At 36.6% G+C, this 19,177-nt stretch overlaps 1 protein-coding gene across 4 annotated transcripts in view; it reads left to right on the forward strand.

The window, feature by feature from the left end:
- Nucleotides 1–19,177, forward strand: part of ARHGEF2 (Rho/Rac guanine nucleotide exchange factor 2) — a 924,267-nt gene that overhangs the window by 668,428 nt on the left and 236,662 nt on the right. For all 4 annotated transcript variants that reach the window (XM_044079827.1, XM_044079829.1, XM_044079828.1 and 1 more), the window contains one exon: nucleotides 18,960–19,027. In XM_044079827.1, the coding sequence (XP_043935762.1) occupies nucleotides 18,960–19,027 (68 nt within the window). The remainder of the gene's footprint in view (nucleotides 1–18,959; nucleotides 19,028–19,177) is intronic.

The following is a 19,177-nucleotide window of genomic DNA, read 5'->3' on the forward strand; positions in this document are numbered from 1 at the left end:
TCTTGTATGTAGTATTCAGGCCGTAACATTCACTTAATTGTCCAGTGATGCTCATTGTAACTGAGGCTGAGCACGTGCAGGAGTACAAATAATTTGGAGGCCATTAGATCAATTCTAGGGGTATAAGTACCCAAACCATTCCCCTTCCAGCAATAATTAACAAAGAAGTAATACCAGGGTTGCCATGTCTTTCCATACCCTATGGACACTTAGGGTCTGTGCTTAAATGCAGATAGTCCCTGGCTTGTGGAGCGAAAGATTGACCCCCTTCAGGCTGTAGGGAAAGGGATTGCTTTGACTGTGTGTAAAGGGCATGTGCAGAAGGAGTGAGAAGAGGATCAGCCCATTCTTCAGGGCTGCCTGATTGTTGGCCCTTGTGGATGAATAGGAGTGAAAGACTTACAGTCAGCAGGTACAAGGGAGGAAAGCATTTATTAATTTATTTACCATTTATTGACTGGGGAGGTATACTATTGCAAGGGCCTTTTTCAGGTGTAAACCAGACTATTCTGCAACAGTAAAAAGAGATAGTAAAACATAGAAAAGAAAAGATCAAAGCATTGTAAAGTTTTCAGTCAGCTGTACATTGCGTAGAGTAGAAGTAAGGAATGCTATGACCTAGAGAAGGACCATAAGCGTATATTGTGTAAAAAGTATAGCAAATTGAACAGCAGGAAATTATAGCAACAAATCTGCTTATTTTATGAAATTAACTCCTCAAAAATGTCTTGTATGCAAAAGCAATTGTGTGTAAAATATTGCCTTGCATAATCAATAAATCTTTTATTATGAAAAAGATCACTTGCATGGTGTTATGAAAATTGCTATGCATAAATCATATAGTTTCAGATTATAGGAAAAATCTTAACTCATACTGGTTTATGTAAGTCAATCATCTGCTTAAATTGTACTACTTGTCAACCCATATATATTTTCAGGAATTAGTCCCTTGCAAAAAAAAAACTGTATTGCTTTAAAGTAAACATTTTTCCAAAAAAATCTTAAAAACGTAACTAATTTTTCCATGATTATTGTTTGTCCCTCTTTATCCCACAAAATAGTTCTTTAATTAGCTTAATTTGTCATATTCAGCTATGTCATTTTATTTTTAGTTTTTTCCTCTTCTGACTGGAATTTAAACTTGTAACCCATGATATTATATGAAAGAATTGGGCTCATTTCCCATTTATTTTGGAACCAAGTGGCATTTACATTCTAACTATCAAAAAGAAATATGGAAAACCAGGCTGAGCGGTAACTGCACTTTGCTTTATTTGTGTGTATGTGCATGCGTGCACAGACAGGTCTATGCTGAGTCGTGTCACTCTAGGTACTATAAATTTATTGGTTCATACACTAAGTTGTACAGTGCAATTGGATAGGATACTGTGACACAGGAAGAATATGTCCAGTGGCATACAAGGCAAACTGTGGATGTTTAGTGAGGTTGCAGTATGCACAGATATGCTGTTTTATGATAAACATATGGTCTACTGGCCTTCAGAAATCCGACTGACATTATCCCTCAAACAGTTTGTCAAGGGAGTGGCCTTAGAGCTCATGGCTAATGTCCAGTGTTTCATAAGGTCTTACAGAAAAGGTTGGCAATCACAAACATGCTTGTATTAGCAAATGGTGAGACCGCACAGCCTAGGGGATGAGGTATGCATTGTTAACAAAAGCTTTTAATTTTGAAGAAGTTGGGACTCCCTGATGATTGATCTTTTTTCTGCAGCAAAGTGAAATATGGGCACATTAGCTCCAAACTCAGACCGATTTGACAGTATCTGTTTTAAATGTGTGAAGGGACTGATGCTGTTTTAAGGTGAGAGGTATTTCAAAGGCAGTGGGGTCTGACTGTAAATCTGTATTTTTACTAGTTTTATGGAAGTTAAGGTTGACTGCATGCATTTTTGTGTCAGCCCTCTTACATTAGGATGAAGAAGGGGATAAAAGCAATTTGTTGGACTGGGTAAAATGGTTATCCCAGTGGTATACTGTTTAAACAGCATCAGGTTAAGGGAAGTGCTGACAAAGACATAGATGAATCTAGGTAAAGGGAAAATAATTTCAGAGAATGGGAATCATTTGTATAGAGAGAACATGCAAACGGAAACAACTTAACTGAGGTATTTTGGCAGACAGGTGGGGGGCGGGTGTAAACATATTTATACCCTATGTCAAGGATCTAAGAATTTATATTGTACTGTTGTGGAGGTGTTACCTTTGGAAATTTATTCTGCAGTTCTGACTGTAATGCTTTGAGAGTGGATTATTCATTTTTTGATAAAATGAGTAAAAAGGAAGTATGCAAATTGTGTAAAGAACAGGGAAAACTGGACAGACAACAATGTAGCATAAGCGAAAATAATGCATTACAAAAAATACAAATTCTGTGAAAAGAACCTTACTGAAAGTATACCCAGTGCCAATGCAGGCCAGGAGGGTGCCAGAAGATATAACAGACCAGTCAAGAAATAAGTTAGTGGGGGGGCGGAGCCTAGATGGCCAACTGAGAGCAGTGAATTTTGAGAGCTCCATAAACTAGTATAATATATGTAAATTTTATTATTTTCAAGTTTAAAATGTCAGAAATCTATAGATAACCTACTAAACTACATAAATATCAATTTTGGTGTAGATATACAAAAATTTTCCTGTCATGTAACTTGGAGATATATTGAGTCACTGAATATGAACAATTCAAGGAATTCTCTTCCAGATGCTGATTTGAAAAAAGAACTGCAATTGATGGTGTCTACCTACAGGAACCATTTTTGAAGATGGATGGCTTTAAAAATGACTTAGAACACCTCAAATTAAATTCTCAAAAACAGACTGACACTTTTAAGGAACTGTTACAGCAACACCATACAAAAACAACAAATATAGAGACCACTCTAAATGACATCGAAGGGGGACTCAAAGAGGAAGAATTCCAAAAAGAATTTCTGCTTAAACAGAATACATGGCTGCTTAACAAAATAGATGACTTAGAAAACAGGGAAAGGAGAAACAACATAAGGATCTTTGGTCTGCTTGAAAACACTGAAGGTGAAACATTATTTCATTCTTAACCTGGGTTCCTGAATTTTTAGACTTGAAAGAGGGACTTTCATTTGCAATTGAAAGGGCGCATAGAGCACTGAGGAAACCTGCTTCTAACTCAACAAATACTCCACCTAGATAGGTTCATAGGTTGGTACTAGGCTGTAGGCCCTAGGGCCTATACAATCCTAGCCATAACAATTCCCTAGCTATTTCTTCCCACACTAATTTACTTCCCTGGACCCCTGTCTAGCAGGGCAACTGACGTGATCCCCGGGGTGAATTTCCTTTCTCCCATCCAATCATCAAGGTTCCTTTTGAAGAGGGCCAAAGAGACGCTCTGCTTGACATGTATGGGTAGTCTATTCCAGAGTCTGGGGAGTCTCTGGGTCAGGAACCTATCCCTCCAGCATGTTTTGTTTATTGTGATGACAAGGTTTAGATCCCTGGAGCGTGTGACTCTGAGGCATTGGGATTTCTTTAAGTGTAGCATGTTCAACAGTTCTGGGTTTGACATGGCCTTGTATGTTAAGCAGAGATTGCCTCTGAGTAGATGATATGCGACAGGTTATAGCTGGAGTTTTTTAAGGCGGTCATCGTAGGGCATCTGCTTTAGGCCTGTGATTCTTTTAGTGAGGTATTTCTGCGGCCTTTCCAGTTGTTGCAGATGTCTTGAGAGGTACATACCAAATGGGGTGTTGTATTCTATAATGGGTCTAATAAGGGATGAGTACAGTGGGACAATGACCTCCTTTTTTTCTGGATGAAAAACCCTTAGTGATGAGGTGTGCCACATAAAAGGATTTCCTGACTGTTGTGGCGATGTGGTTATCGAAGGTGAGACCAGTGTCCACCTGTGTCCCTAAGTCTCTTATCACACTTTCGGTGTTTAGTGTACTGCCACCTATGTGGTAATTCACGGGTGCGTGTTTTTTCCCAAAGGGGATAACTATACATTTCTTGGCATTGAGCTTGAGCCCATGGCTCTGGCACCAAGCATCTGTTTCTGTAAGGCCCTTTTGAAGAGTATCCACATCATTTGGGGATTCAGTAATGGCTCCCAGTTTGCAGTCATCTGCAAACTTTGTTAGCCAGAGTCCCTTAGTGTTGGCCTGTACTTCAGAGAAGTAGATGCCAAACAAGAGCGGTCCCAAGACTGAACCCTGAGGTACTCCACTTGTCTGGAGCTGGATTTGGAGACTGCTACTTTTAAAGTGTGGGTTCTGTCAGTAAGCCAGTTGGCAACCCATCTAGTGACGTAAGGATTAATGCCCAGCTTAGTAAGTCTACCTATGATTCCAGAGTGGGGGATGGTGTCAAAGGCCTTGGAGAGGTCCAGATAGGTTGTGTGGACCACCTTACCCTCGTCCACTGCTCTGGAGACTGATTCTAAGAAGTCAGGTTCAGGCGACATGATCAGCCCTTCACAAACCCAAACTGGGTTGGGTCCAGTGTTTGAAGGTTGACAATGTCTTTGTTTATAAGTTCCATGATAATACGTTCCATGGCCTTGCAGATCAGGCTCATCAGACTGATGGGGCGGTAGTTCCTGGGATACAAAGTGGATCCCCCCTTGTGGAGTGGGATAACTGTAGCTGTGCACCACTCAGTGGGCACAAAGCCAGAGGTGAGGCTATGATTAAACATGTCACTTAGGTGAGGTGCCAGTTCATTTTGTAGTTCATGTAGTACACAGACCGGGATGTCATCTGGTCCCATGGATGCTGTATTCTTAGCTTTGGAGAATGTGGTTTCTACCTGTGTGGCCGTTATTATTGGAATTTGTCAATCTTCCAGTATTGAGATGGGCCATTTAGGGGGTGAGGGGGGGGGTGAAGTTGACACTGAATTGATCTGCCAGGATATTGGCAATATCCTTGGGATCAGTATATTTAATGCCATTCTGTTGTAGCTCAGAGCAGATCTGAGCATTTCCATTTAGATTCTTGACATAGTTATAGAATGCCTTGTGGTTGTCTTTGGAATCTTTGGCAATTTTATTTTTGTAACTAGCTTTGGAGGATTTTATGAGGGATCTCAGCTTCTTCCTTAGGCTGGTAAGGGAGTTTTTTTGCATCCTGGGATTTTCCTCTTTTCTGCAACAGTTTCTTCCTTTTGTTGTAAAATTTGTTTATGGCAGGGGACCACCAGATTGGCTTCCTTTTTTTGATGGAGAGCATCTTGGTTCTATATGGGATGGCACGATTCATGCATGAGTGGATGTGCTCGTACAGTGCCTTAGTGTAGGATTCAGCAGTCGAACTTTTAGTTCCCGTGTGCATGGGTGTCATGAAGTTTGTCACTTCTGACTTGAGTAGCATGAATTTGGCTTTGGAGAAGTTTTTTATGGAGGTTTCATTACTGGGGGGTGGGGGTAGGATGTGGATGTTAAGGGTGATTAGCTTATGGTCATACCTGACCAACGAGGGGGTAGAACCATAGTTATAACATTTCTTTCATTTCTGGACAAGGAACTAATACTAAAATCTGCTTGGAGAAAATCACCCTTAAAATACAATCAAAGCCTGATAAGGTTTGTCAATGATTATTCTTCCAGATTACTAGAACAAAGGGAAAAAGTGTGGCCAATAATAAAACTGTTGAAACAAAACAACATTAAAGCACAGCTGGCCTTTCCAGCCAAGATAAAAGTACTTTTTGTCAGTGAGATGAGAACCTTTAATGACTTAGAAGAAGCTACTATAGTCATCAAAAACAACAACATAGTGTCTATCCCAGAAGAAATGGAATGGATGGCCCCTACTCTTAAAAGAATTTGTTTGTGTCTTTTGGCTTTTCCCGGTTAGGGGATGCCACAGCGGAACTCCGGACCGCTAATGATTGGCAGTAGATTTTTACGTGCTGGCTTGCCGGGCCTAATGCACAACCTTCAGTGAAGGAACGCCCATTCACGCATGTTGCCACACAGAAGACGCTCTAACTGAGAATCGAACGGGCAACATCTTACCGTGAGGCGACAGCGCTACCGCAGCACCATCACCGCAGTTAAAGAAACAAATACTTGGACTGATGCTAGAAAGAAGAAACAAAAAAATGATTCCAAGATAGTATAATATTCCCAAAAAAATAACTCTTACAACTACATCTCTCAAAGTATCAACTGATATGATACATCACTTGTCATCTGTTTTTATTTTAAAAAAAGGAGGGATTCTTAAACAACTGAGAAACAGTAATGATTTATTCAGAATGTTCAGAGTCCAATAATTCTTCACAAACAAAGGTAGGTCAAGATGAGTTACTCTTAACATTATATATAAGCCAAACAAAGCAACATGTAATACAAACATAGAAGTTTCTATTCCCCTACTTGAACTCAATGAATACTTATCTTTTTCATTTTTCATTGATTTTACTTGTAATAATTTGAGTAATTAATTAACTAATTCAACAAGGTACCATTCATCAGAGTTCAGACTCAAGTGTAATAAATTAACATCATATATAATAGCAGTAACAGTAGAGTGTTTTGAAAAAAAAATGCTGTCATGGAGACTAATGTCTGGTGCCCACAGTGGTGCAGCGGTTGGCATTGTCGCCTCACAGCAAGAGGTTCACCGGTTTGATCCTTGGCTGGGGTGCCTTCTGTGCGGAGTCTGCATGTCCTCCCTGTGGTCGCATGAGTTTCCTCCGGGTGCTCCGGTTTCCTCCCACATCCCAAAGACACGCTGTAGGTGGATTGTACACTCTAAATTGGCCCTTGGTGTGAGTGTGTGCCTTCTGTGGGAGGTTGGGTGCCAGGCTGGCAACTCAATACCGTACAAACTCCACTGCCAATCATGAGCGGACAGGTGATCTGCTGTGGCGACCCCTAACCAGGGAAAAGCCGAAAGAAGAAGTTGTTAAAGTATGATTTAAAAATGTCATGTATATCCTGGTTAAATAATAGTAGCAAGCTCTTAGTACAAATATCATCATTCTTCTGTCTAAATATAGTTAATGTCAATTATGGCAGGTATCACCGTACGAGTGCTGTTTGATCAATCCTGATATGATGTGCATGGATGCCGCTGTGTCTGGCAGCTAGTACAAATGTCATTATTATTCTGTCTAAACATAGTTAATATCAATTATGGCAGGTATCATAGCTTCGAGTGCTGTTTGATTAAGTCTGACATGGTGTGTGTGGATAGATCTGTGTCTGGCAGCTGTTGTATGTTGCCGTTTTCATCTCTGGGAAGCTGTGGGTTGTGGCTTGTGATTGAGGTTTACTGATGCTTGTGTATTAGGAAGAGACATTTGGGGAGGGGGGTGGATAAAACTGTGATTTGGGATCTTTTGGAAGAAAATAGTTTGTTTATACATCTGCTGAGTGAGAGGTGGGAAGGCTGAAAGAATGTGTTATCTGTTGTGGCGGCGTTTTGGGAGGTTTTTCTTTTTTTTAATCTGTTTGCTCTCTGTTCTTTTCCTGGCTGCTGCCTCACTGAAAGGGAGAGAATTTAGGCTTGACGTTGCAGTGAAGTGAAGCTTTGCTTCAGGTGCATTGCGAGCCTCTGGTATGCAGTACACAGGCACACTAACAGAAACAGATGCTCCCAGGTTGCTATAGTAACATAGACAAAGTGATGATAATGCTTAAAGACTCTTGAGGAGCCTCCGACATGATTCTCGACAATGAAGTTTTTGGTTTAAAAAAAAAAAAAAATATATATATATATATATATATATATATATATATATATCAAAAGGGCTGTTTTAAACCACATGTACACATATTGATGGACTCCCAACACTTTGTTTAGCTCATTAAGTTGATTCTTGATAAAAAAAAAAAATAAGCGCAATTTTATATTTAAAATGTATTTTGGTCCAAACACATTAAGGACTTACACAAGAGTGGAAGTCTAAGTTATTATGAAAGACTAAGAGCACTTGGTCTTGTGCAGTACCCTTTGCAGTGATCTGGGAAATGAGCTTGCTCAGACATGTTGGGTATATGGAGATAGATGATTCTAGGGGTGTTTGGTGTTGCCGGGAAGTGCTAGAGAGTCATCAGATTTCTTTTATATATATTTTTTATATCTTTTATGTATTTCTTATATAAGAAAATATACATAACAAGTCATGTCATTGCTTTAACTTGAATTGTAGTTTTTGTAACCCATCTTGACCATGTAATACCAAGGTAACTAATGCTTTATACATGACATCAAACTGACAAAGTTGTTCAAGAGAAACAATAGAAGCCTGAACTTGAAATGCCACAGAATGTAACAATCATATTCTGAACAAATAGTATTGAATTGACAGTAGACACTCAGTTTAATAACATGGGCTTGTGTATAATAACACTACTTTTTAACTTGTAAATGACATACAATATATTGAACATCAAGAGGAAGCATGATGATTTTCTCATATAAGCAAATGTGCATAACAAGTAATATAATTGCTTTAACTTGAATTATGGTTTTGTAACCCATCTTGACCATACATAATACTTAAGCTGGTACTAAGGTAACTAATGTTTTATACATGACATCCATCAAACTGACAAAGTTGTTCAAGGGAAACAATAGAAGCCTGAACTAGGAATTTCACAGAATGTAGCAATCGCATTCTGAACAAATAGTATCAAATTGACAATAATCACTCAATTTAACCTTTGCTGATTATACAAAATAGAATGTTGCCATTTAAATCTAAAAACTTTCAGTATATGTCATGAAATGGCAATTTATAAATAGGGAAAGGGAATTTGTAATCATTAATCACAATAAGTGATTTTTTTGTTTTTAACCTATAATTTCACTCATTTTATAATAAGAAATGACATATATGAAAATCATTATGTATAGGAAATGGGGGGGGGGGGGTAGAGGGATGCACTGGTAATTAAAATGCACTAACTTTCATCAATGTTCACATTAAACAAACTTGATGCTTTAAGTAAGTTAGCAACAAACAAAGTGATTACTTAAATGCTGGCAAACAATGAAATATAACTTCTGATATATCTAGTAAAATACATTTTATTATACACAGGTATAAATATTATTACTATCTCTTTATATTATATTAAGTAATAAGTTTTGAAAGACGTAATCAATAAGGGTGAATATCTTAAATAACTGTGTGCTATAATCTTTTACTGAGGTTTTATATATGACACACGCTACTTTACTGTGATTGAATTGCTTGTCATCTATCTTTCATGTAAATATTAATTGCTTATACAGTAAATGGGCATTTATGTTGTATTAGAATTCTGTCTAATCTACAATAGTACTATATCTGTTCAAAATAATATAAATATTGCTTATTCCTATTACAAATATTCTCCATATGGTAATTCAATTATTGGATCTGAGATGTCCTGGATTGTCAAGGTACGAGTGATAATCTGATGGACTTAGGTTTATCCATCAGATTAGGAATGATTTTCATTCCATGGCTAGTGTGGATCTTAGTTTTGTTAACATTTTTTGTTAACATTTATTAATTTAAATTTGTTATGTCGTAAAAACATTTTTAGTATGCCTGACCAAAACATTACTTGGTAAACACTCAAAGTATAAAACCAATTATTTCCTTTAAAAGCTCAAACATATACTTTATAGTTATCAGAGGAAAATGTTTAATAGTCACAATAAAACAAAAAATGCATAGTTTGTATAACCTAAGATGGATTTAACTTTATCTTTAAATATCAGTGGCTTAAACAATCCTAGCAGGAGATCAAATCTATTGAAATATTTAAAACTGAACAAAGCACAAATTGTCTTTCTTCAAGAAAATCATTTCAAAACAAATGACAGTTACAAATGGAATCCTAAGGAATATATGATATTGGCGCAATCCACTTATAAGACAAAGACAAAAGGAGTAACAATTTTATGGAAAGCAAATGTAATTAACCCAGAAATCATTTATAAGTGTGAAGATAAAGAAGGCCTTATGGCATTAGTAATAGTTAAATATAATAACAGAATATGGACCCTAGCCAATCTATACTGGTTCCCAGGCATTGGAACATGAACTGTTAAAAAACACTTGGATTTAATTTCCGATAATTATAAAGGCAACATAATATTAGGAGGAGATTTTAACTGTGTATTTGATATTTCTGAAACTACAAATAAAGGACCGCTGCATACATCTGCTGTATCAAAAGCTTTAAACAAGTGGGTAGAATCATTTCATCTTGTAGGTAGTTTCAAATTTAAAGAAGATAAATCTTTGTTGTTTTCCCATTAAGATCACAGATTTGGTACCCAAACTAGAATAGATAAAATATTTGCTGTCCATGACTTACACTCTAAAATCATTAATTTCTCAATCACTCCCTGACCCTTTTCAGACCACAATTCATTGATACAAAAACTTCAAAATGGGTACAAGTCATTAATCTTTAAATCCAGAATTCCAGCATATATAACTAAATTTAAAGAGTTCAAACCCTAGTTAGTATCTGAATTACAGTTCTTCTTAGCTATTAATTACACCACAGAGATAAATAAAATAATGATATGGGACTCATTAAAAGCTTACATATATGGTAAAACCCTAACTTGGTATTAAAAAAAAATCAGAAAATGGGATTCTGAATTATTAGATCTACAATCCAAACTTTTGTCAGTAGTAGATGAAAAAAATCAAAATCATTTGGAGATGAAAAAGAAAGGAGAAGTATTAAACAATAAATACAACGAAATTCTAACACTCAAAACTAGTTTAGCTTTAGAAAAACTAAAAATGAATACATTAACCACTTCTCCTAAATATCTATATAATGTATCCACAAGAATCACAATACAACCAAAAGCTAATAACATTAAAAGTATCCTCCATGAAAAGAAAGGGAAAAATGTCTCGGATATAGGTGACATTTTTGATGCCTATGGAAATCACTGTATGGAACATTTCCAAAAAGAAAATATACATATCAATCAATTAAATGTAGATGAAAAATGTTCTAGTATAAAAAATACCAGAAAATTTAAAAGTAGATCTGCAAGCACCCATATCCTACAAATAAATTGCAGATACAATAAAAGAGGGTAAAAATAATAATGCTCCAGGTATAGATGGCATAAGTATGGAAATATATTAACTTTTTCCTTAAAAGATACTATCCCTCTTCCATAAAACTCTATTAGAAATTTAGTCACAAGCTTTAATACCACCCTCTTGCAGATATTCCTTAATCACACCAATCCTAAAGGAAAACAAATCCCCAAACCTCTGTACCTCATATAGACCTATATTATTATTAAATAATGACTATAAGATATTTATGACAATATTAACTAACAAAATGAAAATACCACTATCCAAAACAATAAATAATGATCAAACTGGATTTATATATCATAGACACACACGACAATATTAAAAGGATAATTTCTCTTATCGATTACGTTAATAAAGAAAATAAAGAAGCATAATTGGCTTAGATATAGAGAATGTTTTGATTCCCTAAATTGGGACCATTTATTCAGAATCCTAATGCTATTTGAATTTCCTGCATCCTTTGTTCATCTCCTAAAGAATATATATACAAATAAGTTAGCATATGTCAAGTTGGGTACTTTTACCTCTGAATCTATACATATAACAAAGGACACTAAACAAGGATGTCACATGTCTCCAATTCTATTTCCTCTGGCTATTGAAATATTGGCAGATTCAATTTGTAAAAATATAAAAATCAAAGGAATAGATGTTTATAAACAATACAATTCTAAAGTAATGCTATTTGCATGTTATATATTACTAACATTATCTAATAAAAAAGAGACAGAAGAATTAGATATATTAATTGACAAATTTCACATGACTTCAGGACTCCATTTCAGTAAATCAAAATCAAAGTTTTTATTTTTAAATTAAAAAAAAAAGAACGCAGACTAAGAGGGATCACATCATAGGGAAATAAGAGTCTACCTTAAAATATCTAGGAATTGAGTTATGCAAGAATAATAATGAATTAGTCTCAAAAAACTACAATAATATCATCAATACGATTAAAATCTCTGTGGAAAAATAGTATTAACATTTGAAGATAGACTGCAGTTAATAAAAATGGTTTTACTGCACAAGATCCTGTTACCAGAAAGGAATATACTTAAAGAAATAAATTCATGCCTAATACAATTTTTATGGTTTTTCAAAAGAAACAGAATAGCTTTAATACATCATATCAGACCATGGAAACAGGGAGGATTAAACTTTCCTGATATAGAAAAATATATAAAAGCATCAATGTTTAAAACAATCTCATATTGGATAAGTCCAAATTACTCTGCAAATTGGAAGTAATTACTAACTGTAATATTAATAAATGAATTTGATTTACAAAACAAAATTCAAATAACAGATAAAAAACAATTTGCCATGGCACATATATATTAGTATGCAATATAACATAACCAAACCCAGTAAATCTCTTATGATTAATTATTACATTGACTCATTTAGCAAAATTATTAATGCAAATATAGATTTAAAAATCTGATTTGATCTTTTAACACCATTTATAGTCACAAAGAACTTTCCACATAAAATATATAGAGAAATGATTAATTCCAGGGAACAGATAGGATTTGTTTGTTGGCTCCAGTGTACCAAAGAACTAAAAGTTTTAGATTTGCAAGTAATAAAAACAACATACAAAATTCCACAACAGGACTGGCTAACTTTACAGAGTATTCTGTCATATTCGCAAGATTTAAGTAGAATAATTAACAATTCTCCATTTAAAGAAATACCTAAATTTACGAAATACACATATGAAATCATATATAATGACTTTGACATGGGAAACAGTATTTCAAATTTTTACAAAATATTGATAAACTGTAAAACAACACCCAAAACCTCATATTGGAAATATATAACAAAAGGACACTCAATGCAGTTAACTGAAGATATTAAAACAAATGTCTTATTATCAATAAAATATACATCATTTACACAATACTGGAAAGTTTTTAATTGGAAATGCTTGCACAGAGCATTCTTAACCCCAGACAGAATCAGTAAAATTAGTTTTTCCATAAAAGGACTATGTTGGAGATGTGAGCAAGTACACAATGCAGATTGGAACCACATTTTTATTGTGTTTAAATTAAGCCATTTTGGAATGGTATTAATAACTTTCTACAAGCTTTATTTAATGAATCATTTTATTTAACTAAAGCTCTTATATTATTAAATGTGAACGAAGGTCCTCATTTGAATAGGTCAAACATGCATCTAGTGTGAACTATACTTGCAATTTCAAGGAAGTGTATAACAAGAAGATGGAAGGCAAACACAATACCAACTTTGGAAGACTTCTACAGCCTACTGAAGACCACAGCATTATTGGAAATTAAAATTAAAGAACTAAGAATTTATCCAAAGCCATTTATCAACAACCCTTGGGGAAAAGTCTTATCGTTCATTGACACTATACAATAATTGATCAGACACTCTGATAATGGATTGGACATACTTATAAAGTAACTGTATACATTAAGATCTGTTATAGTGTCAGGCTATCGGTGGTGCAGTGGTTAGCATTGCCGCCTTACAGCAAGAGGTTCTCTGGTTCAGTCCTCGGCTGGGGTGCCTTCTGTGCAGAGTCTGCATGTCCTCCCTGTGATCACGTGAGTTTCCTCCAGGTGCGCCGGTTTCCTCCCATATCCCAAAGTCATGCTGTAGGTGGAATGGATACTCTAAATTGGTCCTAAGTGTGAGTGTGTGCCGGGCTGGCAACTCGACACTATAAAAAACTCCACTGCCAATCATAAGCAGACAGGTGATCCACTGTGGTGACTCTTAACCGGGAAAAAGCTGAAAGAAGAAGAAGATAGTGTCGGGCTAATGTAAATAGTGTACATAGTTATTTAAGATGTTATGTATAAATACTATAGAATTCATTCAAATGTGTTGAGGAAAAAAAAGAAATAAGTTAGTATGTTTAACTGTGGTGAGCATTTATTAAGCATGAATACTTATCTGTTATGTAAGTTGGCTTCAGGCATTTTCTTCTCCTTCAGATAAGGGTCACTAGTCACAGGTAACTAGTTCCACTTTTATGTATCGTTCTTTCTGCATTCTGCAGCCTGTTTAACCACTTCTTCATGCTTGCCATGTCCCTGCCACCACTGAGTTCCTTGTTTCACTACTATTACCTGTGACACTCCACTGCATAGTTCAGTTGTGGTTTGGTAAAGCAGCATATGGCTGTCATCCAACCAAGCCCCTCCCAAGATCAGGCATGCAGCAATTACAGCATAATTTAGATTTTTGTATATTATTTTACATTTTTTCACAAAGACATTTCTGAGCTTGGGAGGGTATCTCATAGTATGTTGGTGACGTCCTTTCCCTCCCAGAAAACATTCTGTTATCTCTCATTTGGGTGGCAGGCAGCATTCGACAAGTAGTGACTTAGGTTTCATTTTATTAATTTTAAACTTGAAAGCAATAGCAAGTCTCTTTTTATGCATGCAGTATATTAAGATGTAAGAAAACAAGTTGCTATAAGTTCTTGGTGTACAATATATGACACCCATTTAGTCTCCATCACTTTATTTTACATCAGTTGAAGGTTTTCCACCGCAAGAGAATGTGTCTTCTCTTGATATTATTGTTTGTTGTTTTTGAACCCAGAAAAGGAAACAGAAGCTGCTCTGATGACCTGTACTGGCAGTAGTTGTTAATTCTAAAGTAAGGATTACATCAGTTTTGTTTTTTGAAGCAGAAGATTACCGTTTTCTGGTGTTATATGAACGCAAGGTTTTTGGTTTCCTCTCTATTTTTATGTTTGAGAGGGGAAGTGAGTTTTCATTCCAAGAATAACGCAGCTCTTGAGAACCAGTGCTGTTTTCTTCAAAGCATTTCATCTGAGGCCACATATTGCATTGCTGAGCTGACAAAGTTCATACAGGCATTGCTGATGGAGCGTGCCACTTGATCCAGAAAAAGAAGAATAAACAAGTCTCTGTCTGATACTGACCAATTCAGGAAAAAAAGAATGCAATGTGCAGCTGGCTTATGTACCAAAGTCAAACTTATGCAAAGTGTGCAGTCTGTTACAGTAGTAGGTGGGTGTGCTATTTTCCTTGTGGAATGACATTAAAATAGAATTCTGAACTTGGAGTTAGCATGTTGTTAATACCCGTATTAGCATGACTGGAGCTTAGATCTTAAGAAGTGAAGTTTGAATGTTCTATTATATACAGTGCCTGAGAAATGCATTGCCACGCTGCCCTTTTTAACCCATGGTAGTTTGTTGCATAGGTCATTGAGAAAGTGATAGCTGATATTCAGGATTTAAAATGAGATTCTAATGAGCTGGTGATTGTGGGTACGAGTCCCACCTGAGCATATTGATTCATTTATGTGCCATCACTGAGGACGGAGAGAATCCATTGCTAACTCTATCCAATAGCCTAGAGTGTTATTTGTTCAAGTCTCAGTTTTCACACTGACTTTGAAAAGTCACTTATAGCAGCTCTGCAGTATTAGGTCACACCACTAAAAAGGCACTTTTGCTTGGTGTGTCTTACTTCCTTAAACCAAAGGGAAAAAAAAAAAAATATATATATATATAAGTTATGCTATTTGCTGCTGTTTCAGTTACTGTATAAGTAAAGTTGCATATACATGGTCTGTAGGCAATCATTGTACTTAAACAGCCATGGCCACAGTGTTGACCACATTCCAAAACTGTTTACAGTCCTTTGACACAGAGTCTTTTCTTTGTGATCCAGATAAAGGAGTGTAACTCCAAAAGAGGGCTTTCTCATGCTGTATGCAGTTTGAAGTAGCAACTGAGCCTGTGTGTTTGGCCATAGTCCTTGCACCTAATTTCAAGAAACAGAATCAGTGTGCTGCTGCAGTTTACACAGGATATAAAAGTTACCAGTGCACACCTGTAAATCTAGGCATGCTATATAACATTCCCATCTGGGGAAGTGTGGGACAAGTCGCCTCTGTAGTAAAGAGGGTCCTTAAGTGTGGGAAGTTATATCCCTAAGTCTGCAGAGGTACAAGCTACGTAAATATCTGAGGTTGTTTGAGGATATGCTTGTAACATGGCACACCCTTCCAGATCCAGTGTAGGTGGAGCAACAGGTAGCACACTTGCCTTTGATGTCAAAGGCTGTGGTTTCTATTCCCACACCAGGTGCATCAATTGCTGACACTGCAGTGCAGCATAAGGGAGGGTACTGCACTCCTGAGTGTGCCATCCTTCGGATAAGACATTAAACCAAGGCCCCATTTGGTTTAGTTGGTGATAGCTCATGTGGATTTTAAAGATCCTACAACATCTATCAAAAAGAGTGGGGGAAGCTCCCTAATCCCTGGTCAAATTTCCCCTATCTGTAAAACTACCCCCTCTCAAGTCTCCCCTAAAAAGAGGATACTAGCCTAGTGGGACTAACCTGGTCAACAAGGAATAGATAAATAAATAAATCCCTGTATAAACAGAAGTCAGACCCCTCAGTATATGAAAAGTGCTGGGTTTCTTGCTCGAGTGTGTGCAAACACACACGCACATATACAGATATGTATATATCCATATGTATATACGTATGCATAGATGCATAAAGCACTCCAATATGGTCAACCACTACAGTGCATCTGACTCTGATAGCTGACCTGGTTAGCGCATGTCCACAGACCGCTAGAAGTGTGCAGTGGTCTGCATCATTGTAGGGAATAGCTGCATAATGTAGCACAGTTGTGTATCTGGCTAAGTACTGCTCTTCCCAACCCCCCTCATTCTCAGTCAGCCTTCTCCTCTGATAACTCCATACTCTACAAAGTATGGTCCCATTTTCATAGTGTACTGCATATTCACTGAGAAGGTTGATACAATAATGCAGTTTGTATTAACATATATTTTGTCAGGAATAAGAAGTCTTTAATGTAACTTCTGCCACTTTGTTTAAAGTAACTATCAGTGTTACTTCACAAAATCAAAATTTAGCAGGAACAGAGATAACACAGACATCTCTGAAAATCAAGGACAATTGAGAGGTGTGCTTCTGTCTTAATTTATTACTGTGGCCCGTAACTGTACTGCCCAGTCTTTGTTCAGAATATGTCCCACTTTGTGAGACATGCTATGCTTAATCACTGTATCTGCAGCATTGATTAGAAACTTTCATAAAGCCAGCAGCATCTCTTACAGTACACGGCGGATATATACTGCAGTTCATTTGAATGTTTGGATTTGCATTATGCAGAGTAAATAGGTAGTTAGGGTCACAATGATTTTGGTGAGTAGTGGACTGGTGCACAGGTTTACTTCTGGAATCCTTTTGAGTCAGCCTTGTAGGGCTTGATGGGAATTTTTAGTCATCCTTCTTTAAGAATACAACCTATTTTTTCATTTTTGTATGTTATTAGAAATAGCAGTTTAATTCGTATTTTAATTACCTTAGTAGATTGGTTAAAGACTGGGCAACAGGTCATAAAATTGGAGGTTAGAAAAGGCATCAGTGATCATTTTTATCACTGAGAGCGGGCATCCCAATGTCACAGGTAGGGATAAAGTTGCCAAACATATATCAAGGGTATTTTTACAAAGACATGCATCTGGAGCGTTTCTCCCTGGGCCTCCACTGTAAACTGGCCCATTCCAAGTTGTACTTTTCCGATAAACAAATGTTAAATAAATAAATATTTCCTCTAGCTGTGTACTATACTTATTGTTTTTATGATGCCATTTAAAAGCTGGGGAATTTAAGTTCCTTAAGAAATAATTAGGAACTTGTCTGCTGATTGCTGTGTTCTAAATTCAAGCAACATATCTGCATCCTCCTGGTAGGTTTTGTCAGGGATAGAATGGGTGACAGAGAATGCTGTTAACAATCAGATTGTAATTATCCAGTTCAGTAAATGTACTTACTCATATTTGGAAGTATTTGTTAGGATGATTGTTACCCTTAGAGAAAAAGTTCTTTATAAAGAGTAAGCATTGCCTGTAATGCTCCAAGCAACCATCGAAACAGCACAAGGTTAGACTAAAAAAGCAGTTAGCATGCAGAAGTGTTTAAGATGTAGTCTGACAAGCAGCAAGAAGTGAAGGAGGAAAGGGCAAGATTGTCCTTATATAGTGAAAAGGGCCGTCACCATGATAAAAAGGTACAGATGCCTGTGCGAGGAGAGCAGAGAGTGCAAAATATCCTGTTATCAAACAGTGGTGGAGTGGTGTGGTAGAAGTGTTTTAGAAGACAAGATTATGTTACATACTGTTACAATTGTCTGTCACTCTATGCCAGCCATAAGCAGGTAACTTTTCTAAAATGAAAATGTGTTGACTTGTTAATGGTATAATATCTTTAGGTGTATAACCGTGGGATGATTTTAGGTGGTAACATTGTGGGAAGGATCCAGACCAGCAGTACTGTGAGGAAAATTCAGTTAAGATGTTGGTTTACCATAGGTTTGGGTGGTACATTACCCGTTGTAGGATTTTTACAGTCTTTACCACAGGACATATGAATGTATACCGAGGTACTGCTGTTATGTTATGCTGTGCAGTGCATTTAGTTCTGGGTTAGTTAGTTTGGGATAGTACAGGGTAGGATAGTTTACTTGGCATATGACACTGCTGAAACACATTTGTGCAGGCATCGTTGTAGGCTGAATTATTATTCACGTGGGTTTGATTACTGATAGTATGACAGTCGGCAGTTATTCCGATCTTATGACTAAAGACACGTGTTTTGTTATAGCTTGTAGATTCCCGGTTTTATGAGTATGTCTAAGTTATACATTAAGCACTGATAGCATTCATTAAGGACATTCATGTTTAGCTTCAGTGTTGCCTGGGCACTCTTCTGACGGGTGTGAAATAGTCATATTTTTAGAGGTATATATTTTGTATTTGAAGCTCTTAGCAGCCATCATGTCTCTTAACAGCCATATGTTTGTTTTTCTTACAGCCTGCAATGTTACCATTCACAACCGTTGCAAGGATGTCCTGCCTAACTGCACCAAAGTGAAACAAAAGGTGAGTCAGACACTGCCTTTGTCCTCTTAATTTACCTTACTACTTCCTGTTGTTATTGTCATTTATGTATCAATACCAGTTCCCGTATCCATCTTCATCTCCGGTTGGTTTCATATGCAACAATACTCAGCCACCATTTCTTCAGAAAGA

The sequence above is a fragment of the Protopterus annectens genome, chromosome 8.part0 (genome assembly GCF_019279795.1).
Source record: "Protopterus annectens isolate FY-2018-M chromosome 8.part0, PAN1.0, whole genome shotgun sequence".
NCBI classification, from domain to species: Eukaryota; Metazoa; Chordata; order Ceratodontiformes; family Protopteridae; genus Protopterus; species Protopterus annectens.